Raw genomic sequence first — 27,168 nt, 5'->3', positions numbered from 1 at the left:
AACACGTCATACCGCGCGACGCAGCGCCTGCCAGTGACGCCGTAGGCTGCAGCGCGGCAGCACCCAACGCAGTGAGTGTACTGTGACCTCCTGTGTGGCCTCGTCCCTGGCCTTAGTTTCCACCGGGCAGTGGGGGTCAGGACCGCCTGTCCTCAGGCCCCTCCGCAGCGACTGTGGCGGCCGCAGGTTGGCGCCTCGTGTGGACCGGGAACAGAGGCGGGGGGCGCTGTACCCTCCCGGTGGAGTCGGGAGGGAGGGAGGCAGGGAAGGGGACAGGGGGCTGCACCTGTACTGGGCGCTTGTCCCCATGCAGTCTAGCAGGAAGGGAGAGGGAGCTTCCCCCGAAGACCCTCCTGGACCAGCCCCAGGCTCCCGTGCTGGTGAGGCCGAGGGAGAGGGATGTGGGCATAGGACACGTAGCAGGATTTCCATTTTAGAGGCAGCCGGACCTGTCTTCAGGTCCCTTCCTTGGTGAGAGACAGGGGTACGCCAGAGGAAGCTGGGCGCTCGGCCTCCGTGCAGCCTCATCTCCTGGAATCTGAGTATTGGAAACTGGGCTTTTACCTCGGACACCTCAGCACAGACTCCCATGGGAATCCAGGTCACAGCAAAGTAGCCCTGGGCCTCCATTCTCCTTTAAGCAAGCATGACAATCCTCACCTCACTGGGTTTTGATTAAAACTAGCAATGACCTTAGAAAGCAAGACATGACCTCAGCTCCACTTTTGAGGCTGCAGTCCATTCAGAGAGGTTTCGCAGACTCGGCCAGAACAGACAGCCTGGGCCCTGCCGCAGGCTGACTCAGAATCCTTGGGAGTAGTGACCAACTTCTGCTTTTGGAAAAACCTCTACAGGCGGTTCTGAGAAGTCCAAGGGTTGCTGGGAGAGGTTCGTGAGTGGCGTGGTGATTACATGTGTCTTGGAAGCATCCTGGGCTGGGATTTGATGAGAACCCATTAGGTGGAAGAACCTTCCTTTTAAAAAAGATCTCTTCATTCTCTGCCTAGCAGGTTGCACGTCAGGGCCTGTACTGACCACCTCCACGTGCCACTGGGGCTCTAAGGAGGAATGGCGGCTGTGGGCAGCCTGCTTGGGTAAGCATAGACTTTTAGGTCCCTGGGGATTACTTTCAGGGGCCACCCCAGGGAACCCCTCTCTTCAGCAGGAAACCGCCATTCTAATCCTCCCTAGTCCTCGCTATTGTCCACTGTCCCCTGTGCTGGAAGCTTTGTGCCCTTGCTCAGCCTGGCAGCTTCTTCCTGGCTAGGGGGCCAGAACGGCTCTGACCACAGCCTGCAGCTCCTTAGGAAGCCCCGAGGCTCATCCTGCCCCTGGCACGGGTCACCAGCTCTGGTAGTGTCTCCTGTGGCCCGGCAGTGCCCCATCACAGCCAGCCTCAGTCATGTTGGCACTTTGCTGCAGCACTGTCGGCTGACCAGTGCTTGCACGTTTATCTGCAGCCGGCTGAGGCAGAGCACCGTGAAGGCCACCGGACCTGCATTCCGCCGCCTGCACGCATCCTCCTGGCGAGCTGACAGCAGCAGGGCCTCACTCACTCGTGTGCACCGCCAGGCTTATGCACGACTCTACCCCGTGCTGCTGGTGAAGCAGGATGGCTCCACCATCCACATCCGCTACAGGGAGCCGCGGCGCATGCTGGCGGTAAGCTTCCCTCTCCAGGTACTTCCAGGTGCCGGACTGGGGTCGAGGCTGTGGTGGGGGTGCTGGTGGCCAGTCGCCTTCGGATGGACATGTGGCTGTGGTCACTGTACCACATGACAGCAGTCAGGGGAGCAGGTGGTTGTCGGAGGAGTGGAGGAAGGCTTAGATCCAAAACTGACTCTAAGCACCAAAATTAGATAGGACTAACCAGTAGTGTGTTTTTATTTTTTAAATTTATTTTTTGAGACAGGGTCTTGCTCTGTCAACCAGGCTGGAGTGCAGAGGCACAATCTCGGCTCACTGCAGCCCTGACCTGCTAGGCTCATGCGGTCCTCCCACCCCAGCCTCCTGAGTAGCTGGGACTGCAGGTGCACACCACCATGCCTCACTAATTTTTTGAAAGATTTTTTTGTAGAGATGGGGTCTCTCTGTGTTGCCCAGGCTAGTCTTGAACTCCTGGGCTCAAGCAATCCTCTCACCTAGGCTTCCCAAAGCACTGGGATTACAGGCATGAGTAAGCCACCATGCCTGGCCTTGTGTGTTTTTAAAAACATCAAATCTGGGGAAAACACAGAACAATTTATTTTAAAGATTGAAAGCTTTGAAGGGAGAGACCAATAAGAATGTTTGAAAATTAAGCTAGCATAGGATGGAAGACATAAGTTGAGAGGAAGGCCCTGGGCTGTCCCCCCAGTAGCTCTCAAGGTCCCTCAATCCACATGGACGAAACTTGGTCTGTCCCCTGCAGATGCCCACAGATCTGGACACCCTGTCTCCTGAGGAGCGCCGGGCCAGGCTGCGGAAGCGTGAGGCTCAGCTCCAGTCAAGGAAGGAGTACGAGCAGGAGCTCAGCGATGACTTTCATGTGGAGCGCTACCGACAGTTCTGGACCAGGACCAAGAAGTGACCGTGGCTCCAGCCACCCCGGGACATTACTAAGATGGGAAGGCTGTTCTTAAATCGCTCGTTCTTGAAGCTGCCACCTGGAGTCTGTGTCTGTCTCCCCACTTGGTGTGTGCCCCAGACTGGCAGCTTGTCCCCTGAAAGGCACTAGCTCAAGCATAGAGAGGGCTCAGTGGACTAGCAGGGTGAAGGTTGGTGTAGATCAAACCTGTGGGTTTTGGACACTGCTCTGGGGCTGTGGTGTACATGGACAACCATGTGGGCAGTACCTAACACCACCAAGCTCTAAGCTCTGCCCTCCCAGCCTCAGGGGCACCAAGGCGACTGCCCTTCTGACAGAACAGTGGCCCTCAGGTTGGTTCCTAGGAGGGGCTGGGTGTTGTGAGACTCAGGCATCAACCTTGGTGGGGCAGTCCTAGGACCATGTGGACCATAGCCTGCAGCTCCCTGCCCTGGCCCCGCATTCCCAGGCTGCCCCAGGGAAGGTCCTGTTCTGGGAGGGTCCCCAGAGGAGCAGCCAGCCCTGGTTGTCCTTGACTCCTAATGGGGTCTGCAGAGCACTGCAGTTACACACAGCCCAGGGAGATCCACGGACCCTCCTTCATCTGTCCAGAGGCTGATTTCACTCAGGACCAGCTCCAGCTAATGTGCAGGCACCTTCCACACGCACACCAGCCCAGGTTTTGGACAGCTCAGGGCCTGGACTGCTTCCTGTCCCTGCCCTGGGATGTTACTGGGTCCCACCTGGCAGGCTGTCTCTCTGACACCTGGAGTGCCCAACAAAGACTTCTTGCAGTGGTGTTCTGGGATTGCCAGGGAGGTGGGAGTGTGCTCTGTCATGTCCCTGTGATGACAGTACTTATAACTGAGGAGCCTGGGCAGTGTCCCCACCTCGCAGGCCTGTTCCTCGCCCCTTAAGCTTGTTCCTGGCTCTCTGTTCATCCTGCCAGCCTTCAGCTCTGCTGAGAAGAGCCTGCAAGGGACGTCCCCTGGCCCTGCCCCTGTCCCTGTGACCCAGCAGTGCCTGACCTCACATGGATGGGCTGTGTGGCCGCCTGGGACTCTGCCTTGCAGGGTTACTTCCTGAGCAGCCTCCCTGGAGCCCCTGTCTCTGAAGTTGTGGCTCAGTCCCTGTGGCATATAGAGCCAGCTGCCCAGCCACTCTGTGCACTCACTTGGCCTCCTCCACTGTACCCAGCCTCCTCCCACTATAGTGGGCTCCCCTAGGATCTCCACTGCCCCTCCACTCCGTGACCGCCACCTTCCTGGGTCCAGCTTCGCTGCTGTCACAGAGGACACCACTGTGACCAGTGCCCCCAGCCGGGCCTCCACCCAGCAGGCACAGGCCATGCAACCTCCACCCTGGTGACCCCTCCTCCTGTGGCCTACAGCTTGTCAGGCTAATGGGCTCAAAACTAACCAGGTCTTCCCCACAAACCTAGTCCTCATGTTGACAGGTGGCTGCTTCATCCTCACAGTTGCCCAGACCAGAGCCTCAGAGCCGTCCTGGACTCCTGCCCAACGTCCACCTGGCCCTGCTATCCCCTCTCCACCACACCTGACATTCAGTCAGTGGTCAGACTCCACAGCTGGGCCCTGCCCACATGGCCCAAGTCCACCCTGGCCTGGCAAGCCGCAATGGCACCCAGGAGATGATGCCCTACACCCGAGGGAGCCTTCCCAGGAGTCGGCCAGTCACCTTCTGTGTGCCTGGCTGTGGCCTACTGCTTTGCCCTCGCCATGCACCTGCTCCATGATGCAAGCTCACGCAGCGCCTCACGAGGGAGATGGCAGCCAGTACTTGCTAAGTAGACAGATGAGCCAGACGTGTGGCTGTCTGCCAGGCTGCTCTAATAGTCTGGCCCATGGAGTGGGTCACTAAGAAACAAATTTTCCACAGGACACTAGACCTGTGTTTCATCCAGTTCAACCTGTGGCTGGAACTGCCCCAAAAGTGGCAGTAGAATTCCCACAAGGGAGTGCCCCACACCATCCTGAGATGGGGCTGGTTAGGATTCTACAGATTGAGCATGCTAGGGTGATTCGCCCAGAGCATTTATTCGTGGGGCTTTTGTACAGAGTGGGCTGCAGCAGTTCTTGCAATAGGCAGTGAGAGAAATCAATGTTCTCTCTAGGTATGTCCGTGGGGAGGGGGTTGGCAAATGGAATTTATATGAGGGTTTAAGGAATCTGGCTCAGGGTGGGTCCAGTTTCTTTCTGTGTTTTGAGCAACAACCTAGATACTGTCATCTGTGCCTGGGAACGTTCATGGCTATGGCTCGGGTTCAAGTCTGCAGAGGAAATTACACCGTTGGCGAGGTCACAGAGTAGCCAAGGGACTCTGTTTCTCAGTCAGCACTGGGAATGAAAGTGGAAAAGGGAAGCAGGGGGACGTCACAACCTCCAAAATCAGGGTGCCCAGCACGCTGAGGTTCTGGTAAGGGGTCTCTTCCAGACTGCAGACTTGCTTCCCGCTGCCTTCACACAGTGGAAAGCTGCACAAAGCTCTTGGGGTCCCTTTTATGAAGGCTCTGTCCTCATGACCTAGTCACCTCCGAAGCACCAACGCCTTGGGGTGAGGATTTCACATGGGAGTTAGGGTGCACATTCAGTTTAACACGGCAGGGACGGGACCAGTGCTCTGAGGGTGTCTGGGTAGCTGCTGGTTCATCCAGAAGTTTACTGGGTAATACTCAGAAATTCCACAAATCATTAAGGTCATTACCTTGTTAAGCTCCCGATATGGAATCGCGGCTAGCAGTGACCAATTGGCGGTGTTAGCTAGGCACATCTTGTGTGTTTTCTTCTTTTTTTATGAGATAGGGTCTCGCTCACTCGTTCAGGTTAGAGTGCAGTGGCGCGATGTCCTGGGCTCGAGATCCTCCCGCCTCAGCCTCAAAGCGTTGGGGCTACAGGCGCGCGTACGCCCGGCTCATTTTAACATTATTATTAATTATTTTTGAGACAGTCTTGCTTTGTCGCCCAGGCTGGAGTGCAGTGGCGCGATCTCGGCTCACTGCAACCTCTGCCTCCCGGCTCAAGTGATTCTCCTGTCTCAGCCTCCTGAGTAGCTGGGATTACAGGTGTGCACCACCACACCCGGCTATATTTTAGTAGAGACGGGATTTCACCATGTTGGACAGGCTAGTCTCGAACTCCCGACCTCAAGCCATCCGCCCGCCTCGGCCTCCCAAATTGCTGGGATTACAGGCGAGAGCCACCCCACCCGGCCCCGTTTTAACCATTTTTTTTTTTTTTTTTTTGAGACGGAGTCTCGCTCTGTCGCCCAGGCTGGAGTGCAGTGGCGCAATCACGGCTCACTGCAAGCTCCGCCTCCCGGGTTCACGCCATTCTCCTGCCTCAGCCTCTCCGAGTAGCTGGGACTACAGGCGCCCGCCACCACGCCCGGCTAATTTTTTGTATTTTTTAGTAGAGACGGGGTTTCACCATGGTCTCGATCTCCTGACCTCGTGATCCGCCCGCCTCGGCCTCCCAAAGTGCTGGGATTACAAGCGTGAGCCACCGCGCCCGGCCCGTTTTAACCATTTTTAAACGTCCAGCTCAGAAGCGTTCCCGCGCCGGGCCGGGTAGGCGCAGTGCGCAGGCGCCCAAAGGCGACGTGAAGGTGATGCGCGGGAGCACAGATCCGGGGCAGTGCGCTGCGCAGACGCGCGCGAAGCCGAGTGGGCGCTGGAGTGACGTCACGGCGCGCGACGCGGAGGCGGGGTCGGGCCTGGGTCTGACGGTAGTGGGTAGCGGGGCCCGGGTTGCGGGTTGCAGGTTGCAGGCCGCAGGCCCTAGGCAACTGCCTTCCCGGCGCCATGTTCGGCTCCAGTCGCGGAGGCGTGCGCGGCGGGCAGGACCAGTTCAACTGGGAAGACGTGAAGACTGACAAGCAGCGAGAGAACTACCTGGGTGGGTGCGCGCGGCGGGCGGGCTCCGGGCTCCGGGCTCCGGGATCCCGGGCGGGCGCTGGACTCACAGCGTCTACGTACGCAGGCAACTCGCTGATGGCGCCCGTAGGCCGCTGGCAGAAGGGCCGCGACCTCACCTGGTACGCCAAGGGCCGGGCGCCGTGCGCGGGCCCGAGCCGCGAGGAGGAACTGGCAGCCGTGCGGGAGGCGGAGCGCGAGGCGCTGCTGGCCGCCCTGTGAGTGTCCGCGGGCAGCAGCGGTCGGTGCCCGGGACGGCGCTGCCGGGGCAGGGTGGGGCCGTGGACGGGGACTGGGGGTCGGGCTGGGTGGGGGCTGGGGGTCGGGCAGGGCGCGGGCGGGACTGCGGGGACTCGCGCGGTCGGGACCCTGAGGACGAAGGCTGGAGTGGTGAGGACCTGTGGTGGGAGGAGGTCCGTCCGTCCTGACGCCTGCCCCGGCCCTCTCGCAGTGGCTACAAGAACGTGAAGAAGCAGCCCACGGGCCTGAGCAAGGAGGTAACTCCCCGGGGTGGGGGGCGTGTGGAGGGCCGTGGGTGTGGGGCCGTCCCGAGCGCTCCCTGTGGTCTCGCACCTGCAGGACTTCGCGGAAGTCTGCAAGCGGGAAGGAGGCGACCCCGAGGAGAAGGGCGTGGACCGGCTGCTGGGGCTGGGGAGCGCCAGGTGCGGTCGGGTTTCCAGGGGAGGGCAGGACTGGGCTCGATTGCTCGGGTGAGGCGGGCCCCTGCCGTACTGTCTTCATCGCCGTGTCCCTGCAGTGGCTCCGTGGGCCGCGTGGCGATGTCCCGAGAGGACAAGGAGGCCGCCAAACTGGGGCTGTCTGTGTTCACGGTAATCCCCCACCCCGCCTGACCGCAGCAGGGGCCAACAGGGGTGGGGTGGGGCGGGGCGGGGGCACTGAACGGAGCTTCCTGGGGCGCTGCGGGGCGTGGTGTGGGGCCGGCCCGCAGACTCCTCCCCAGAACTCGCTTCTCCCGCAGCATCACCGCGTAGAGAGCGGCGGGTCCGGGACCTCGGCAGCCTCGGCCAGGAGGAAGCCGCGAGCGGAGGATCAGACGGAAAGCAGGTGAGGCTGCGCCAACTGGGCGAGCTGCGCCCTGGGGTTGGAGGGTCTCGGGAGGACCGGAGCGGCTCCCGCTCGGGCAGGTGGCAGCTTCTCTTGGCGCACCGGCCCGGCCGGTGGCCTGCCCTACTTTACTTGCTGTCCCACTTACTCCTAGGTTTTTCTCTAGGGGAGTTCCTCGGGTCACCCTTAAAGAGAGGTCCTAAGTACTGGCAGTGGTCGGGGGCTGTGCCGTGGGAGGGCACTCAGGACCTGGGGCGGGGCCTTTTCCTGCCGTGGGTGGCACCGCCAGGGCTTCTCCTGGGTGGTGAGCCTGGGCCTGACCCCAAGAGTGGCCTGGTGGGTGCAGGTAGGAAGGTGTCAACCTGCCCTTGCACAGCTGGGGTGGGGCAGGGCCGTGCTGTGGAGATGGGGATATTGCATCTGTTTCTAAGCTACTGGCCACGTTACTACGTAACTGAGGAGTGGAATTTGTAGTCTGATTTAACTGATTTAAAGACGCACTTGTGGATGGTGGCTTCATCTCCTGGATGAGGCCTGCTTGTGTTCACTGTCTTGGCCTGCAAGACTAGGGTCTGAGGCACACTTTGTATCCTCCTTGTAGTTGTGAGAGCCACAGGAAAAGCAAGAAGGAGAAGAAGAAAAAGAAAAAGAAGAAACACAAGAAAGAGAAGAAGAGGAAAGACAAAGAGCACAGGAGGCCAGCTGAGGCCACCTGCTCTCCCACATCTCCCGAGAGGTATGCCCTGGTCCATGTCTGCCTCTTTGGGGTGGAGGCCTGGTTGACTCCTTCCGAGTGACTGCCCTTGGTCTCCCCAGGCCCAGGCACCACCACGACTCCGACTCCAACTCCCCCTGCTGTAAGAGGAGGAAGCGGGGACACAGTGGGGACAGGAGAAGCCCGTCTCGCAGGTGGCATGACAGAGGCTCTGAGGCCTGATGGCTGGACCCTGCTCACTGCTATTGTGGGACCCTGAACTCTCCCTTCACCTTGCTTGCCTCCTGCCTCGGAAGCTCCTCGGGTGTGGGTGAAGCCTGAGGCTGCTCCTGTGGAAGTGGCTCTGGGCACCAGCCTGTGGGGCTAAAGACTTGACAGCTAGCTCTGGAGCAGCCAGCTTCCTGGAAAACCTTCAGGTTTCGCATAGCAGGGATGGCCCCTGGCTTGCCCTACGAAGGTGAACCTGCCCAGACGTACCAGTAGAGGCTGGACTCCCTCTGTGTCCTGCCCATGGCTGTAGCAGCCATGGGCCTATGAGCGGTCTAACTGTGGCCAAGTATGGTGGCCTCTATTTTTCTTTATATTGACTCTTTGTATTTCAATAAATATATTTTAAAAGGAAGGTATATCATCCTAATTGGAAGGTCAGTGTCAGGAGTTAATGAGATCCCACTGGAAGGTCGGAGCCGGGGTCTGTCTCCCAGGAGTCTGAGACTTGGTGATTTTTTTTTTTTTTTTGAGTTTCGCTTTTGTTGCCCAGGCTGGAGTGCAATGGTGTGATCTCAGCTCACTGCAACCTCCACCTCCCGGGTTCAAGAGATTCTTCTGTCTCAACCTCCTGAGTAGCTGGGATTACAGGTGCCTGCCACTACACCAGGCTAAGTTTTGGTATTTTTTAGTAGAGATGAGGTCTCACCGTGTTGGCCAGGCTGGTCTCAAACTCCTGACCTCAGGTGATCCGCCCGCCTTGGTCTCCCAAAGTGCTGGGATTACAGGCGTGAGCCCCGGAGCCCATCTGATTCCTAATGTCCTGGGGGAATGTAGTCCTCCCATGTGTGCCCAGAGCCCCCACCAAAAGCCAGGGAGGGCTGAGGCCCTGGAAGCGGGTTCTCAGCTGGCAATGTGGGAACCTGGGGCAGAGAGCCCTAACCCTGCGACAGGTGAGGTCAAGGATTGCAGAGTCTGGAGGCACAGCCTCAATTGGGTGTGGGGGTTGGGGAGCTCCTCCAACTGCTTGCTGCCCCAACCCCCAGCTCTGCTTCTCCAGGGGCAGTGGGCTGGGTGTCCCTTCTGCCCAACCCTAAGAAGGGTCAGGGCTGTTCAGGATGTGTGTGGCCACCAGGCTGCATGGCATAAAGACAGATGGCACCTGGGCTGCATCACAGTTCACTGCAGCGTTGCAGTGTTGGGATCAGAGGCATGAGCTCCCTCGCCTGGCCTAATTTCAAAGGAAGTTAAGCAGACCATACTCAGGGCCCTAGCCAAGGTGTAGCTTGTGGCTTTGACCTCTGCCCTCACCCTCGGGTGGCTACTGGAGTGGAGACTGTGCTGTCTTGGGTGCTGTCAAGGGGGATAAAGGTCGGGCCACCTAGCCAGGGCAGCCCTCTCTTTTGGGACTCTGCCCAACAGAAGGCAGACCTTAGACCTGCTGATGGCCCCATCCCAGAAACAGGTACCCCCAGACTGGCAGCCCCCTGCTGCATGGCATCTTGAGGAGAGGTGGGGGCTGTGCCCACTCAGGCAGGGACCATTCCCCAGTTGGCACAAAGCACTATGTATGCTAGCAGTGGCCCTGCCCCATAGCCAGCTATACAAAGCAGGGTTCAGCAGCAGGTCGATGGAGGGAGGGACGGAGGCTGAGGTCTTCCATGGTGCCTGCTGACCCCTGCCCTGTATGGCCCAGGACTGCAAATGAGACCAAGGTCACTGTGGGCAACCATGCTGGAAAAGCCTCTCACACAGAGAGACAGAGAAGTGCCCGCACACTCAGGAGGGGACATGGGGAGGGTGTGGACTCAGGTGGCGGCCCTAGGCGGTCACCTGTACTTCCTAGAGTAACGCTGGCTGATCCACCCACCATCTCCTGGGGGCAGTATGCCTGTGTGGAAGCACTGGAGAGCTGGTGAAATAGTTAAGAGATTTTATTCTAATAGCTATAATTACAGTGCTTGTTTGTCGAAATGAAAACTGAAAACAAGTATACAAAACAGTTGATTACTAATCGTGTATTGAAAGCAGTAAGAGGTTCCACGACACCAAATAGACCAGTTCTGAGGTTTCCCCAAGATAAATTTAACAGCTCCAGCTTCTTCAGTGTTTATCAAAATACAAAAGAAAAAAGTAGAGGTTGTCTTTTTCGATGGCAAATCGGACCCTTGCAGGCTGAGGGAGAGAAAGCTACATCACACACAGAGGTGGGGTGCTCCCGAGGGGCTGTGGTGTCTAGGTGGACCGCCTGCCCGGCTTGCACGCGCTCCTGCTGGTGAGGCCCCAGACATCCTGCCAAAGTGTCTGAGCGAGCACGAGTGTTGGGGACGACGGACCCACTCTGGCCACACGGTGACCGAGGGACAGATGGGGCCCTGCGTCCCATAGGCTGCCTGAAGGTGGGTGGGGCAGCCTGCGGGAGAGTGGGGTGGCTGTGGGCTCCCAGCCTGGCCCCTGGGAACCGTGGGAGCACAGGGACAAGCACGTGGCTATGGAATGCAGGGTGACCCAAGGACAAGCGAGTTGCGGGGATCTCTACTGTGACCATGCAGAATTGATCGCGGTCTGCTGCGCCACCACCACCTCATGTTCCTGAGGGGAACAGCTGGGCTGGCGACTGGCATCCAGGCCATAACTGCAAATCTATGCTAGGCGGGGTCTCCCTTCTGTGTGTTCAAGTGTTCTCGACTTGGATTCTTAACTATTTTAAAAAATGCACTGAGTTTGGATTAAAAACCAACCACCAAAATGGATTTCAACACAGCTCTAAAGCCAAGGGTGTGCCCGGCTCTCCCAACACAGCGACTCCTGGAGGCCAGGTGCCCATGGGCCTACATCCCCTCTCAGCACTGAACAGTGAGTTGATTTTTCTTTTTACAATAAAAAAAGCTGAGTAATATTGCATAGGAGTACCAGAAACTGCCTCATTGGAAACAAAAACTATTTACATTAAATAAAAAGCCTGGCCGCAGGCTGCGTCTGCCACATTTACAGCACGGTGCGATGCACACGGTGACCAAACCACGGAGGCAGCTTCTGGCACTCACACCACGAGCCGCACGTTTGCCACATGAGAGTAAAGCAGAGGGCAAGAGGAGTGAGAGGGAGGGGGGTCACGTTCACTTCTGGTTCCGGAGCTGATTGGACAGCCAGTCCAGTCCTTCATAGAGCCCGTCGCCGCTGGTGGCGCAGGTGGCCTGAATGTACCAGTTCCTGTGGCGTAGGGAGTGCAGCCCCAGCTTGTCTGTGATCTCGGCCGCATTCATGGCGTTGGGGAGGTCCTGGGGGAAGGAAGGGTTGGTGGGAAGGGCTGTCCCCAGGACAGAGAAAGGGGCCCCACCAGCCTCCAGTAACCCCTACCACCAGGCGCCCTGGAGGAACCCACGCTGGCTCCTCACATTCCCCAGGCTGGCCCAGGCGCCTACCTGCTTGTTGGCGAACACCAGGAGGACAGCATCCCGGAGCTCGTCCTCGGCCAACATCCTCATGAGCTCCTCACGGGCCTCGTTCACGCGCTCTCTGTCATTGCTGTCCACCACGAAGATCAGGCCTGCCGGGCAGCCAGTGTCAAATGGTCATGGGAACACAGCCCCCCTGCCGCATCTATGGGCATCGATGCTGGCCCCCCCTCTCTAGAAGCAGGAGGGCCCATGGGACCAGGCCCCAGCCACTCACCTTGTGTGTTCTGGAAGTAGTGGCGCCACAGGGGCCGGATCTTGTCCTGGCCACCCACGTCCCACACAGTGAAGCTGATGTTTTTGTACTCCACGGTTTCCACGTTGAAGCCTGGGTGCAGGATGCAGGGTGAGGCCTTGTACCTTGGCCCAGCCCAGCCCAGCCCACTCCCTGCTGGCCCCCACCTCACCTATGGTGGGAATGGTGGTCACGATCTCACCCAGCTTAAGCTTGTACAGGATCGTGGTCTTCCCTGCAGCATCCAGGCCCACCATGAGAATGCGCATTTCTTTTTTGCCAAAAAGGCCCTTGAAGAGGTTGGCGAAGATGTTCCCCATGCTTGTGGACAGGTGGAAGGACACTGGCCAGGGACACCTGGAGAGACAAGGTGCTCCATGTCTGGTTCTGTGCTGCCCAGCAGCAGCTGCTCAGAGCCCACCCACCCAGGGACGCACCACTGCCTCACCCCACCTCCTGGAAGCCTGCAGGGAAACAGGGAAAGAGCCCTGCCTCCCATGCCCCCCAAATCCACCTCAGGATGGGGGCTAAGGGAAAATGGCTGAGTCAGGAATTGAGAAACTGTTGCCCTCATCTTGGGAAGCCGTCCTCACAGCTGCATGGCCAGAAAGGCTGCCTCATCCCAGCCTATGCAGGAGGGGAGGCTGGCTGTCTGAGGATTGGCTTCCAGGTGCGTGCAAGGCTCCTCTACACCCCAACACAGAACCTTCCAGGGCCGGAGAGCACCACTCACTGTGCCTCCCCACACTCACAAGGACCAGAGCACACAGGGCCAGGACAGGCACAGCAAGACACCTTCAGGGACACACTCCCATGAGGACACAGCCTCGATGGGGCACGCACGCCATGTCTGCCCCACACCGCAATGGTAGGGGTTCCCTCAGCAGAACACAAATATTGGGGACAGCAATTAAGTCAGCTGGCACCCACCATCAGAGCCCTGCAGAGACTCCAGCAGGAAGGACCTCCACTGCCCAGATGCCTCTGTGAGGACACTGAAGCTATTAGGCTTTGGCCTCACTGCCCAGTGGGCAATTTCACAAATCAGGTGATTTTATTCCGAACAGGGACTTTAGAAAAAACTGGTCACTTTCTGAAACAATGACTGCTTCTTCACTGCACCCGCAGCGGGGCTTACCCCGAGTAAGGAAGGCTTCTGCCTTCAAGAGGATATGCCAGGAGCCTGTGAGCACACCCACCCCTCATCAGACCTCCTCCACCAGGGGTTCCACACACAGGCGGCTTTTGGCTGAATCATGGCCATGACTGTCCGCTGGTGACTTTCTCGTCACCCCAGCACGCTACTGCAAGGAAATGCCTCTTTTCCATTTCTCAACATTGACGAGAGCCCACACATGCCTGTGTGTTTCAGTGGGTGTGAACTGGCCGCCCGTGTCTGATTTGACACTGCCATCATCCCAGATGAGCCGCAGAACCCCTTCAAGCTGGATCAGTGTCCTTTGAACACTTTGCTCTTGGTTTTAAACATGTCACCTATTCTGAAACTTAAATGAATTCTGAAATTTATAAGGACCTTCACTGTTCCCTTTTTGGGGACAGCCAGGTTTTCTAAGCCCAGAGGAAGACCACCACCCACGGAGCACAGAAGAGACTGTATATATGCCCTCTCAGTCCACTCCTGCAACCACTGCCAATGAAGACACCAAAATGACACACGCCTTGAAGGGCAGAGAGAAAAAGGAGGAAGACCTTGGACGTGATGATTGGCCAGGCAGAGAAAGCTGGACCATCTGGGACCCAAGGGATGAAGCTGGGACTGCCTAGGGCAGGAATGTCCAATCTTGGCTACCCTGGGCCACAATGGAAGATGAATTGTCTTGGACCACACACAAAATATACTAACACAACAGCTGATGAACCAAACCAAAACAAAAAAAAACCCAAAATCTCAATGTTTTATTAGAAATTTGTGTTAGGTCAGGTTCCAAGCCATCCTGGGCCACATGCGGCCTAAGGGTTGGACAAGCTTGGTCTAGGGGAGCAGCTGCAGCAGGGCTTAGGCCTGCGCTGAGCCATGACAACACACTTGAGCCATGAAATTCCAGAATAATTCCTGAGAGTTCTATATGCCCCAGCAGATCCACACAAGCAACTGGAGCTCCGCCCACCCCCCACCCCCACCCCCCACCCCCCACCAAGAGACAGGCCTGTCTGCCTTTGAAAGGCCACCAACATAAGAGACCCAAATATAAAAGGAATGTGCAAGGAGGCAACCAAGACAGGAGACTGAAGACAGAAGACTATTTTAACAAAGGAAAAGGAGAGAAACCTGATACATGCACAAATAGCTGAAAAGGAAAATTCAAAATGAAGGTGCTCAGAAGGCAGAACAAAAACAATGAAAAAGGAAGATGAGGAGTAACTTAAGATATCAACTAACAGAAACCCTAAAAAGAAAGAACATACGAAATTACAGGGTGAAATTTTTCCGTGTTCCAGTGCGGGGACCCAGGAATCTGGGTTTCGGCCTCAAAGGGCCGAAGCGCAAAGCCAAGGACCTAGATGAAACCCAATAAAAGTGCAAGGTGGACTCCAGAATGCACAGGGGCAAATGACACCTCTGATGCCCCAGAGAATGGAAGACTCTGAAACACTGCTTTTGAAACCCTTAGAACATGACCTTTAATTCTATACCCAGCCAAAATATCCAACAAGTGTTAGGGGAGAATGAAAATAACTCCCAAACCGCAGGGCCTCAGACCTCTCACATGCTCCCTCCCCAAGAAGCTCCCCCAGGGAACCAGGGAGAGAATGTGAGTCCACAGCAATGTGGAGAGAGAGCAGCAGCCTAGCCACCCCCATATGGAGAGAGAACAGCAGCCTAGCCAACCCCCTCAGACTGGAGCAGGAAGTGGACACGTGCAAGAATGAGGCACGCCACCTACATGTTCTCATTATGGGGTTGGGAAACTCTAGGCAATGCAGAAAAACCCAAGCATGCAATGGAACAAAAAGAGGGCCTTTTATGAGTTACTCCAGGAAAACATGGTGGATGATACTCAGGGAGTCCTGATGTTGTGTTATTACTGGGGTGTTGGAAAGCTGAGGCAAGGGTGTGTGGTGTCAAAGGCTTGTTAACTGTACAAGTTAACAAGTCTAGGAGGAATAAACCTAGGAAACCAAGTCAGCAGGGACTCAGGAATAAGGGTCGCCTGCCAGTTGGGCAGAGGCAGCACCAGACTGCCACAACCACTGAAGCACGGCGCTTGGGAGAATTGACAGTAACACCCAGCCACTTAGGGGAAGGGGTGTCACGCCGTTACCAGCCCCCTCGACCCCAGCACTGTCCGTGATCCACACATGCCTGCTGCCTCCTCATGCCCAGGGCAGTGCCACCAACCATGCACAGGAGACCATGCAGCCTGCAGGCACCGGGGTTTGTGATGCCAGTAGTCCCAGGTCCTCCCCATTGATGGTTTTTTTTTTTTTTTTTTTTTTGAGATGGAGTCTCACTCTGTCATCCAGGCTGGAGTGCAGTGGCTTGATCTCAGCTCACTGCAACCTCCCAGGCGTGATCCTGGCTCACTGCAACCTCTGCCTCCCAGGTTCAAGAGATTCTCCTGCCTCAGATTCCCGCGTAGCTGGGACTACAGGTGCGTGCCACCACGCCCAGCTATTTTTTTTTTTTTTTTTTTTTAGTAGAGACGGGGTTTCACCATGTTGGACAGGGCTGGTCTCGAACCCCTGACCTCAGATGATCAGCCCACCTTGGCCTCCCAAAGTGCTGGGCTTACAGGAGTGAGCCACCACGCTGGGCCTTTTTTTTTTTTTTTTTTTTTTTTTCAAAACAGACCAAAGCGTTAAGAGTCCCCAAAGGAGGGAAGCCACCCTGCAATGGAATGGCAGAACCAGGAAGGGTGAACCTGAAGTCTCAGGTGTCAAGACATCAGCACACAGACAGCTTGGTCTCTCCCACCCACAAGCACATCTGCGGCCCTGCTGCACATATGAGCAGAGGGTAGCTGGCATGTCCTGCCTTGGCACGTTCCAGCATCCCCACAGGACCCTGGACCTGGCAGCCCCTACACCATTTACTGCTTCTGTGACAGATGGAGACCCAATAGAGTTTCCAAAGAGGGAGAAAGGGTCCACAGCAACCTCCATCCTCAATTCCGGGGCCTCTTGGTACGGGTCCTAACTTGTGTCACGCCCAGGCCAGGTGCTGTCACCCTTTCTTCCACCAGAGTCCCTGCACACAAGCCAAAACCCGCTTTTCAGGTTCATCGGAATTATCCTGTGGTAGGAGCACAGGATGTGGTGGCTTTCTCAGAGCCTTCCTGCTTGTACACGACGGGACCCCTCACACTTTGAGAAGGGGGCTGCCCAGCAGGAGGATGCCAGGAGCCGCCAGTGGCTACTTCTCTTTCCTGACCACGCTGGGGGCTCCAACTCCGGGGAAAAAAAGTCTTTTAGGAAGAATGTTTCTTTCTTTGGTGAGGACCAGAGACCAATGGTAAAGGTGGCCTTCAGGCATTACACCAGAGAACGGGACAGTCAACTCTGGCAGCTACATTCCCTGACACCTCACTGTGCCTGAACAGGGGCAAAGAGAAAATGTAGCTCTGTGAGTTCACATCCGTTTTGCGTCTGTGAATGGATCCAACCAAACTGGTCCAGATGCACAGGGGGTCCAGATGCCTCTGTGGCCTGTACCCGGACCACCAGCCAGTACTGTCCTCGGTCCCTTGCAGATCTCAAGGATACTTTGGCATGAGTCAGGGAAGGGAACAGGCGCAGGCGGAAGGTTGATCATTTCCCCCAACCTGTCAGAGCTGGTGTATGTAACGGAATCTCTAAGTGACCTGAACTGACAGGAACCAACAGAAAGACAGATACCTCCAACCTCAGCACAGGACAAACAAGTTCCAGGTCCAAGATTCTGTTCTGCTGACTGACATCCACGAATGGGGCTCACATTATGTGCTCTGCTTACATGGAAAGCCAGTGACACTGAGAGTTCTGTTTTTGAGACAGGGCCTCACTCTGTCACCCAGGTTGGAATTCAGTGGTTTGCTCACAGCCCATCGCAGCCTTGAGCTCCTGGGCCTTGAGCACCTCAGCCTCCCAAGTGGCAGAGACTGCAAGGGCACGCCACCATGCCTGGCTGATTTTTAATATTTTCTATAGACAGGGTCTCGCTATCCTGCCCAGGCTGGTCTTGAACTCTTGGGCTCCAGTGATCCTCCTGCCCTGACCTCCACAGTAGTTGGGACTATGCGTGTGAGCCAATGCACCCCACCCAGAGTTCTTTTTTAAACAGCTTTTATTAAAGTCAAGTTCACTGACAGATAAATTACACACATCTTTATAGTTCATAATCTCAGTCTTACTATCTAATCTGAGGAAACTGAACAAAACTGATGACTTCCTGATGTACATGAAGGGACTCATGTACATTATATAACATTTTAAGGATTTCTGAGAAACAACAGCCTTTCAACAGTCATACATATAGTGTAGATGATCAATTTCGTGAAAGCCTGTGTTCATTTCCCACATGAAGATTTTCATTTTAAGGGAGTCCTTAAAATGAAATGCAATACAAGTCCTTAAAATGAAATGCAATATGGCCATTTATTCTCACCTGCACAAGCTGCTTCTTGTTTACCACACCAGCCAAATAAAGCCTATGGTCATCACTCTACCCGCCAGCCAAATGCTCCATTTCTGTAGGCCTGACATTTTTCTGCGACTGAGCACTGCATTACATTTTGTCACTATTTTACCAAAACTCACGTAAAGGGAAAACTGTGCCGATACTGGTGACAGGCAGACACATCTCACAGGCCGGCACAACTGTGACACAGGTGTGAATCAAAAGGCACGCTCAGAGGGGAAGACAGATGACCAAGACACTCCATGCACCCAATCATGTTGAAGAGACTTGCAATCATACAGATTGAGACAAAAGAACAGCACACACATTCTAGAACTCTTATTGTGGCCTGCATCTGAAGGCGAGTTCCACTGAGAGTCTGCTGGTTTTTTTTTTTTTTTTTTTTTTACAAAAGTTTCAGGGTGTTTTTAGAGGAGCTCATTAGGCATTACAACTCGACACAGTGACCCCACAGCCATTAGGAGACGAGGGCTGCCAGGCACAAGGGTCACCTCTAACACATCTGCTGCTGGCCTTAAGGGAGGGCATTATCTATCAGGTCTGACTTTCAGGTGGGACAATCAGTGAAATGCAGTTTAGATCACTGTCAGCTTAAAATTCAAGGTGATATCTTAAATCAGTTTTTGTACTGACAGCTAGAAATGAATTCCATTTTTGTGATTTCACCTCATGGACTGAGTTCTGGGACTATAGCTAATGTGAACACCAAAGAACTGTTGCCCACTAGCTAATGTAAACACCAAAGAACCATTACCTGCTTATTTGTATTTCTTGCTTCTTGGTATTTGCGAAGTTACTTAACTGTCCTCAAAGCACCTCACCAAACATAAGTCCTTCTGAAATCTGCAGATGCACAGCTCTGAGCACACACCAGGTGGGCTCCCAGGGCTGCTGAGGGCAGTGTCTCATGACCTGACCACAGCTACAATGAGGGACTTGCGCTGGCTGTGCACATGGCATCATGGCAAACGCTGTCCAGTCCTTTGTGCTGTCCCAGCCCTGCTCTCTTCAGTGATGGGACTCTGGTCTGTCACTGAGCACAAGGCCCTCTAGAATAAAACCCCTGTTTCCTGGCCTCCCTGCAGCTGTGCACACCCTGTGAGTCAGCTTTGTCCATGGATGCTTACACAAGGACATGGAAGGGGCAGCAGAGCCTAGGGCCTACCAGTATTTCTACTCTGGCAGGCAGGGTGCAGTTGGCCTCTACCTGGCCCCCAGTGCAGCGGGTGACGGACTGGCCACTGGGAAAACCAAGACCAAAAACGCAAATCCACATTAGCCCACAACACTGAAACTCACAACACAAGCTGAGAATGAGGCACCTGCAGGGATTTAACACTGCAACGCGGAACAGCTAAGAAACACAGCACCCCTACCCCCACCTCTCCCTGCAGGTGACAGCCGCTGGGAGAGTATTTCAACCAGCCCCGTCCCCAGGGCCAAAGAACCAGCAGTTTGAGGTCAGTTTGGTGCCCACAGGGGAGACCCTGTCTCCACAGGGCTTCTGACCAGAACCGCAACTCCTGGGTGAGGTCCCAACGCCCTGGATCATGGCCTAGTCCAATTCTGCCAGGCGCCTATGCCATGCCCAAGGGCTCTTCCAACTTGAGGGGAGGCACTCCCAGGGGCCTGGGCCCTCGTGCTTCACTCTCTCCCATGCATGCTAAACAGCAAATGACTGTGCGATGGCACAGCACCAAGCCAAGATGGCAGGACAAGTGTCCACACCCCAACCATCTGCTAGCAGTGCGTTCCCCTGTACCTCACATGGAGGCCACTGGTTCCAGCAATGACCAGAGGCTGAGTCCACAGTGCCCATCTCAGCATGGTCAGCGCACACATGGCGGAGCTATCTGATGTGACAATGCTACCCTGGTTTTCAGGGGAGTGGCAAGAACCCAGGAAGAGAGGGTGATACTCAGCTTTGCCAGTTCACTTCCTGAACTACACACTCACCATAGACGTGCCGGGCACTGAGCTACTGCCAGGCACTGTTCCGGGCGAACATGGGCCCACCCTTGTGTGGGGCTGGGGGATCCAGGGCCATGAAGGCCCCTTTCCACACCACTTGAAAAAAAAAAAAGAGGAACTGAAACAGCATACTGCTGGTGTTGCTGTCATAAACTGGGAGAGCAAGTTGCTCCTTCCTCCAACCACTAGAAGGGGGTGGGGCCCTTGTAGCTTCTCCGCACCAGGTTAAAGAAAATTAATGCAATGGCCGCACCAGTGACTGAGCCAATGCCTAAAACTTGATTTCTGCCTTCAAGAAACTTTCATTTAAAAAATGTGGGCTGAGGGGAAACACCACACAAAGACTTGCTCTTCCAGAGCAATCAAAAGCAAAGTGCAACAATGGGAGTAGGGGCCATCACCAGGTTTCCCCCAGCTTTGGGACGAGCACCACCTTGCCACCCCACCCCACTCTCGTCAGTCAGACATATAAAGGGAAGGGGTAGTCAGACAGGTAAAGGGAGGCCACGGCCCTTGCAGGAAATCCTTGCTTCTGGATGCACTCCAGACCTAGGTGATAGGCACACCCCGGGGACACACTCTGGGGACCTCCCTTCAAGTAACGAGCTCTCACACACACGCTGGCATCTGTCCTGCTGTCCAGGTGATAGCGGCCCCTACACAGTGGCCCCTACACAGCGACCCCACATTTCTCTTCAAGACTTTAGACCCTCCTCCCAATTCCTGCCTCTTGACAGCCAGCTTTGCTGCCGAAAAACCCCTCCCAAACCCAAAAGGCATTCTCCGCTGTGATGCACGTAGCCTCCCTCCTGTTCCCCAGGCAAGAACCCCATCTCCAGCCTCCTCCTGCATGTTCTCAGCACACCAGTCAGCCAGGTGACCCGATGCTCTGCTCAGCGCTGCCCCATGGCTGCCGCCAGATCAGGTCCTTGCAATAGGCTGCCTTGGTCCACAACATAATGCCCACACTGTGCTCTAAATGCCTCTGGCAACCCAAAAGGAAGTAGAGACAGCATCCCAGCACTCGCACAAGACGGCAGAGAACCACTGCTCTGCCCCAACTATGATGCAATGGAGAGTAAAGGAAAAGTGACTTCACAACCACGCTAGAGGACCAAGTGTGGCGGCCAGAGAACCACCCTTACCAGGCTGCTCATGCACTGACACCACCAACCTCAAGGGCAAGCTGTGTCCATGAAGCAACTACTGTAGCTTTTCCTTCTGGAAACCGAATTCTTGCTGTGATTCTGAAGAGAATAATACACAGTCATCTTTGATTTATAAGGTGATTTTGTTCCTAGAACTTCGGAACACCTGTTAAAACTATGCACAAAATTTTTTTTCATATTTATAACAGGTCTAGGATATCAGGTCTACGTCATCTGGGACATCAGACGACCTCCCCTACATGAAGGTCAGACAGGAAGTGTTCTTGCCACTGCCAAAGGTGCCAGTGCTACCACCCAAAAATGCCACCACAGATTACCAAATTCCTTTTTCTGGGGACCGTAGACCCCCTCCGAGGGCCACTGCACACCCCAGCAGGCTTCCCACCCAGTATGCACCCTGCTCCTGGCAGGTCTCCAAACTCTGCCAGCCAGCGCACTCACCTCAGGGATTCTGCCGATTGTCCCGGGCCACTCCTTCACATCTCTGCTCACATGGCACCTGTCAAATGACACTCAGCCCCTTCCGGATGGTCCTGGTATCTCCCTGCCTTCCCTCCACCAGTGTGGGCAGCTCTGTGTGGCACTCACCGTCACAGCCCCTGCCCCCGTGGAGCCTCATGCTCATCAAGCAGGGCTTCCTTTGCCCAGAACAGGCCTTCCTCTCCAGCCTCCCACCCTCTTCCGCTGGGCACTGCACAAGTGACTCACCACCAAGGAGAGGAGAAAACAATGGCAAAAGAATGTTTATCAGGCCCATAGGGCTCATGAAGATCAACTGTACACATCTGCAGATGTGCTTTCCCTAAAAATTAAGTTCGTCACGAAAAACCTATCGCGTCAACAAGGAATTTCATGCTGTTTAAAAACTGTACTCACGTGTGGGTCAGTCTGAACATTCTTTTGACTGTAAAAATGTGGGAAAATGGGGTTGTAGATGCTGTTAACTACTGAAGGCAAAAGTGTGGCAGCTCAGTGATGTCAGACACCACAAGAGGGAGGGAGGGATGCATGTTCAAAATCTGTTTTCTAAACCTGCCCCCAGGTCCTTAGCTGGTGAGTAGGTATAAATTTTTTTTTTAAGAGCTAAGGGTCCTGCTCTGTTACTCAAGCTGGAGTGCAGTGGTATGATCACAGCTCACTGCAATCTTGACCTCCTAGGCTCAAGTGATCCATTCTCCTGCCTCAGCCTCCCAAGTAGATTGCACTACACAGGTGTGAGCCACAGTGCCTGGCTAGTACAAATATTTTAAGGAAAATGTCACCACCAAAATTGCCAGAAGATGTATTCATAGTATTTTAAATATAAATCAATAAATTTGATTGGTGAGTGAGCAAGTGCATTCCCATCTACAGAAGGTATGAAGCACAGGCACATCTAACTGCCTTCGTTCCCAATCCCCAGGATGAGTCTAGATAGCTAACAATAGTCTTCTTGGCCATTTGTACCTAAATCAAACCTATAAAATACTTAAAAGTTTCCCGTATAGTGTATATGGTACTGCAAAAATAACTTGCTGTATGACACAAATGGAAAGATGTCTCATGTCTAGCCATGCTACCACTGGAAGCCCTTTAGAAATGAATCTTTCTAGCTTGCTGGCATCCCTTCAGGGAGTAAAAACTATTTTAATACATTCTGCCTAGAAGGCTTTCAAAATATACTATTTTGAGGACATAGGAAAACCCAAACTTAGTTTCTCACACACTCTTATAACACAGGTCGCTTCTCACACCACATGAGCAGGGGTTTCTCCCCACATGCCAAGCAAGCAACCAGTTCTGCGGTCTGCAGCAGACACCAGGTAGGTGTCGTTTAATTCAGTTCAATTCTGACACTGTCTACCTGGAGGCAATCACAAGCTCCAGGTTATTTTACCTGTGCTTCTGGACAACCATCTATAAATCAGGGTTCCCATAACTCCTTCCCCTTGGGTTCAATTAATTTGCTAGAGTGGCTCACAGAACTCAGAAAAACACTAAAGGTTACTGGTTTTTCATAAAGGATATTACAAAGGATACAGATGGAGAGATGCAGTAGGCGGGGTATGAGGGAAGAGACACGGCACTACTTTGCCCTCCTGGGCGTGCCACTCTCCAGGAACCTCCATGAATTCAGCTTTCTGAAGCTCTCTGAAAGCCCAGGCAGGTCTTTCGGGTATTTCCCATCAACAAGGAGTTTCATGCTGTTTCTTTCTTTTTTTTTTTTTTTTTTTTTTTTTTTTTTTTGAGACGGAGTCTCGCTCTGTTGCCCAGGCTGGAGTGCAGTAGCCCAATCTCCACTCACTGCAAGCTCCGCCTCCCGGGTTCACGCCATTCTCCTGCCTCAGCCTCCCGAGTAGCTGGGACTACAGGCGCACACCACCACGCCCAGCTAACTTTTTTGTATTTTTAGTAGAGACGGGGTTTCACCATGTTTGCCAGGATGGTCTCAAATCTCCTGACCTCATGATCCACCCTCCTCAGCCTCCCAAAGTGCTGGGATTACAGGTGTGAGCCACCACGCCCAGCCTCATGCTGTTTCAAAATTGTACTTAAGTGTGGTTCAGTCTGAACATTCCTTTGTACAAACGTGGAAACATGGGGCTGTAGATGCTGTTAACTACTGAAGGCAAAAGTGTGGCTTCATGATATAGGTGTGATTGATTAAATTATTGGCTATTGGTGACCAGCTCAATCTTCAGTCCCTCTCCACTCTGGGGAAACTGGAGGGTGGGGCTGAAACCCTCTAATCCTGCCTTGGCCCTGTGACTAGCCCTACCCTCAAGTTTCATAGGGGCTGCCCGTCACTGGTCAACTCATTAGGGTACAAAAAGACATCATCAATTTGGAGATTCCAAGTATTTTAGCCAGGAAATGGGAGGCAGGCCGGATACGTATTTTGCAATCCACAACTACAGACTTCTAACTTCCTGAAATGTTCATGAACTGAATCAACTCTCCTGTTCACTTCATGCTGTACACTAGCAGTGAGCCCTGGGCCTCAGGGGTGTGGGAGAATGTCTGCCTTCTAAACAGAATCATTTTCAATTGCTGTGCCTGTGAAAATCTGCCTGCCTTTTATGCTTTCCCTGTCTCTTGTTGTCATTTAGGCTTCTCCTGTTATCAGGGCCTGTAAGAAGCACCACCCTTCCCAGTCTGTTGGCTGACAACCGGCTGCAAGCCGTTGTTACCACTGTGTGAGAACCAGGAAACCAGGATTAGTCAAGGACATTATGGCTAATCAGCCAGCCTCACTGTCTCCCCATCCCTGTAGGTGGCTGAGTGACAGGACCCTGGGGGAGGACCTGAGAGCCTCCTGGGAACAAAGAGCATCCAGGACATGTCTGTCAAGTTGCTAACAAGGTCATTTGACCCACCTGAGAATGTGAAACTACCTTCCTGGACGGTGCGGCAGCTGCGCAGCTGTAAGGCAATAAGTGCAACTGTGCCTTAGAGAGCTTGTAACAACCACAGGAGAATATGAACCTGAGGATGAAGGCAAGTCCTGGAATCCCAACATGAAGGGGCCAAATCTTTGCCAAAAGACCACTTCAGATGCTACAGGCAGAATAACCCTACCAACCATCCGTGCCAGTGAGGAGCAGGCACAACACAAAAAACACAAGTTCTCATAATTTAAGATCCCCACTGCGAGGCCTTTTCGTGTTTCTCTCCCAATTACCTCTGACAGTGCACTCTATTTCCTTTCACCCTCTTGAGTTTATGGAGGTGAAAGGTCAAGCGGAGAGAATGCCTATGAGAGACAGTAGGGGCCCGCCAGCCCAGGCTGGCTGCAGCCTCTTGCTCAGGAGAATCGTCACTGCTCAGGAAGAAGTGTGTAGGAAAGCTTGGTGAGCCTGGCCTGTGAGTAAGTGCAGGTTTAAGTACCAAGGAGACATTTAATTTGAAGAATCTAAAAAGAACTGCTTCAATTCTCTGAAACCACAGTCATATACTACTCCGCGTGTGAACTTGCACAACAGGTTTTTTCTCTTAGGTCTACTTCCATGATCACCACAGCAGCTGACAGTCAATATTAAATTTTACTGAAGTGAAACATGAAAGACCAAATGCATCTTCCTATAGTTTCAAGCCTGTCTGGTCCGTAGGGGCAGATGAGCAGGTGAAGATGTCTGAATGTCCTCTCCGTATTGTGCAAGAGGTACAGCGCATAGCTAGACCACATGATGTACAAAACCAGAACTGTGAGGGGCACAGAACCAGTTTTTGCTTTTTACTCACAGTCATTGTGTGACTCAGCTGTTGTCCAAACCAACTGTTTCAAATCTTTTTCAACTAGCAAATCTGAAAATCTGCCTCAGAGGCAACAGCATATTCCTACTGCTGCGGTGATTTGGATTTATTTTCAACAAGATACACCTGAAGACAAGTGACAGCTATTCTCCGGTCTACCAACATGTGAAAACGTGGACAACACACTCTAACAATGTGGCCAATCAGATGTGTGACTAACATTTACCCTACTCAATTCTTCTCAATTTTGGACCCAGCTAATAGTACGGCATTTCAGGACCTTATGGTTCTGGCTACATTGGCAGTGCTGGTGAAAATTCAAATTAAGTGAGGACACCATTCACGCGGTCATACGTGTTAGACAATGACTAACGCAACAGCATAAGGCCACAGGGGCAGCACACAACTGCACCACGGCATCTCACACTCCTCCCAACACACTGCGGAAAACGCCAGAACCACCAGCCTTGCAACAGCCGGCAAAGAAAACCGCTGACCACTAGTTCTGAAACAAGAACTACAACTGCCCACTCCAACAGGGGCAGTGGCACCAATTCTACAGCTCTCAACTAGGCGGCGACTTCGGGGACCATCCAAAGCTTCCGACCTCCCTTCTTTTCCTGCCCGCGATTCCGAGTGCATTTCTGCTCAATTCCTGCAAAGCAGCAACTGGCTGCCTGGACTGAAAGGGAGTGCCAGGAGGTGCCGTCGGAATGGTTATTTAACACTCTAGGTGCGCACGGCTGTCCAGCCCCAATCCCACACCCCGTAACCACCCAGGCTGTGCTCTGAGAGAGCGCTGGGGCCGGCCTCTGCGGCCTAGAGTCTGCAAGCAGGTCGTTCTGCAGGCAGGTTAAAGATTCAGGCAGGTTAAAGATTCACCAGCTCAGAAGAGGCCTTCTTATCTACTGCCGACAACGTCAAGGAAACCACCCTGGAGTTAAAACGAAGATCGACCGGCCCTCTGGAGGCCACCGGGGCCCTGAGTGATGACCCCAAATCGCGTCTCACTGGTGTGAAGGGAGGCACGCTGGGCTCCCCCGGAGGTCCACGCATTCCGTTCAGCAGACAGGAAAGGGCACGGGGTCCCTGTCCACCTGCCTGCCCGCTCTCACCGCCCCTGACCCAGTACCGTCCTCAGAGCAAACACGAACTGGATAGAGTCGGGACGCGAAGGTGCAAGCCCCCACCATCTACGTGACCTTGACGGCGTCTCGGGGCCGCCTGAGCCTCAGTTTCCCGGTCTCCGAGGCGGGGGTCCGCCCGGATGCCGCTCGCTCGCCTGTACTCGGGTGGGGAAGGCCCCACGACCCCCACCGGCCCCCGCGGCTGCTAACCCCAACCCTCCACGCGCGGGCGGCCTCGGGAAACGAGAAGGGCAGAGGCGAGGGAAGCAGGAAGCCCAGGTTTCCTGGAGAAGAGCCCGGCGTCCAGGCGGACTTCCGGGCGACGGGCGGGGGCAGGGACGGGCAGAGGAGGACAAGCGGCCGCGGGAGACTTTGGGAACCTGTGAGGGGCGCGAGGAGCTCACCGACCCGCCCGTCCGCCCAGCCCCGACTCCGGCCGGGCCCCAGCCTCAGCCCGGCCCGTCCTCGTCCGCCCCCGGCCCGGCCCTGTCGCCGCCGCCGCCGCGGGGATCGACGTGCCCTTCGCTGAACCTCAAGTCGACCCGAGGCCAGTCCCCAGCCCCCACCAGCTCCAACGTGTCTGCGGCCCACGCTGGCCCGCGCCCCTCGCCCTCACCTCAGAGGCTGCTGCTCCGAGCCAGGCGTTGGTTTTGCTCCCACAAGATGGCGGCTCTGACGGCGGCCACGTCAGCGCCTGCGGGCGCGGGGCACGCCGGGTAAGGGGCGGAGACGCCAGGAACTCCGCCCACCGGGCGCCCGGGACGCAGGCGCGCTGGCTCCGGGAGGGCTGCAGGGGGCGGGGCCAGGGACTCCCCGCCCCGGGCCGCGGTCTTAGCTCGCGCGCACCCTAGGG

At 54.9% G+C, this 27,168-nt stretch overlaps 3 protein-coding genes and 1 long non-coding RNA gene across 12 annotated transcripts; 2 read left to right on the top strand and 2 right to left on the bottom strand.

Annotated features, from left to right (window-relative positions):
• MRPL55 (mitochondrial ribosomal protein L55) lies at positions 1-2,644 on the top strand. The gene is given in 7 exon segments (XM_055234141.2): positions 1-186; positions 438-888; positions 1,011-1,094; positions 1,245-1,329; positions 1,331-1,353; positions 1,461-1,662; positions 2,411-2,644. Coding segments are annotated over 5 exon segments (495 nt in total). The 5' UTR covers positions 1-186; positions 438-888; positions 1,011-1,068; the 3' UTR covers positions 2,570-2,644.
• Positions 2,645-4,603: 1,959 nt separating this feature from the next.
• Positions 4,604-5,429, bottom strand: LOC129458378 (uncharacterized). Its single transcript, XR_008649607.2, has 2 exons — positions 5,291-5,429; positions 4,604-4,856 (listed from the first exon to the last, which is right to left on the bottom strand). It is a non-coding gene; the product is annotated as an uncharacterized lncRNA (long non-coding RNA).
• On the top strand, positions 4,849-8,899 carry C19H1orf35 (chromosome 19 C1orf35 homolog). Its single transcript, XM_055234451.2, has 8 exons — positions 4,849-6,480; positions 6,565-6,715; positions 6,949-6,994; positions 7,077-7,159; positions 7,255-7,327; positions 7,477-7,562; positions 8,164-8,298; positions 8,379-8,899. The coding sequence occupies exons 1-8, from the start codon at positions 6,387-6,389 to the stop codon at positions 8,497-8,499; spliced, it is 789 nt and encodes a 262-aa protein (XP_055090426.1). The 5' UTR covers positions 4,849-6,386; the 3' UTR covers positions 8,500-8,899.
• A 1,501-nt stretch (positions 8,900-10,400) lies between these two features.
• On the bottom strand, positions 10,401-27,090 carry ARF1 (ADP ribosylation factor 1). 9 transcript variants are annotated; one of them, XM_063613980.1, is made up of 8 exons: positions 22,975-26,759; positions 21,544-22,187; positions 21,397-21,454; positions 20,932-21,033; positions 12,350-12,534; positions 12,160-12,270; positions 11,910-12,034; positions 10,401-11,765 (listed from the first exon to the last, which is right to left on the bottom strand). In XM_063613980.1, the coding sequence occupies exons 5-8, from the start codon at positions 12,495-12,497 to the stop codon at positions 11,604-11,606; spliced, it is 546 nt and encodes a 181-aa protein (XP_063470050.1). In that variant the 5' UTR covers positions 12,498-12,534; positions 20,932-21,033; positions 21,397-21,454; positions 21,544-22,187; positions 22,975-26,759; the 3' UTR covers positions 10,401-11,603. The 9 variants fall into 9 exon arrangements, with proteins under 9 accessions (XP_063470050.1, XP_063470051.1, XP_063470054.1 ...); XM_063613981.1 differs by having other exon boundaries at positions 21,397-22,187; XM_063613984.1 differs by lacking the exon at positions 20,932-21,033 and having other exon boundaries at positions 21,397-21,439.
• Positions 27,091-27,168: the final 78 nt, after the last annotated feature.

Source organism: Symphalangus syndactylus, chromosome 19 (genome assembly GCF_028878055.3).
Source record: "Symphalangus syndactylus isolate Jambi chromosome 19, NHGRI_mSymSyn1-v2.1_pri, whole genome shotgun sequence".
Lineage (NCBI taxonomy): Eukaryota > Metazoa > Chordata > Mammalia > Primates > Hylobatidae > Symphalangus > Symphalangus syndactylus.
The sequence above is the reverse complement of the archived record's forward strand: the minus strand, read 5'-3'. Positions and strand labels throughout refer to the sequence as shown.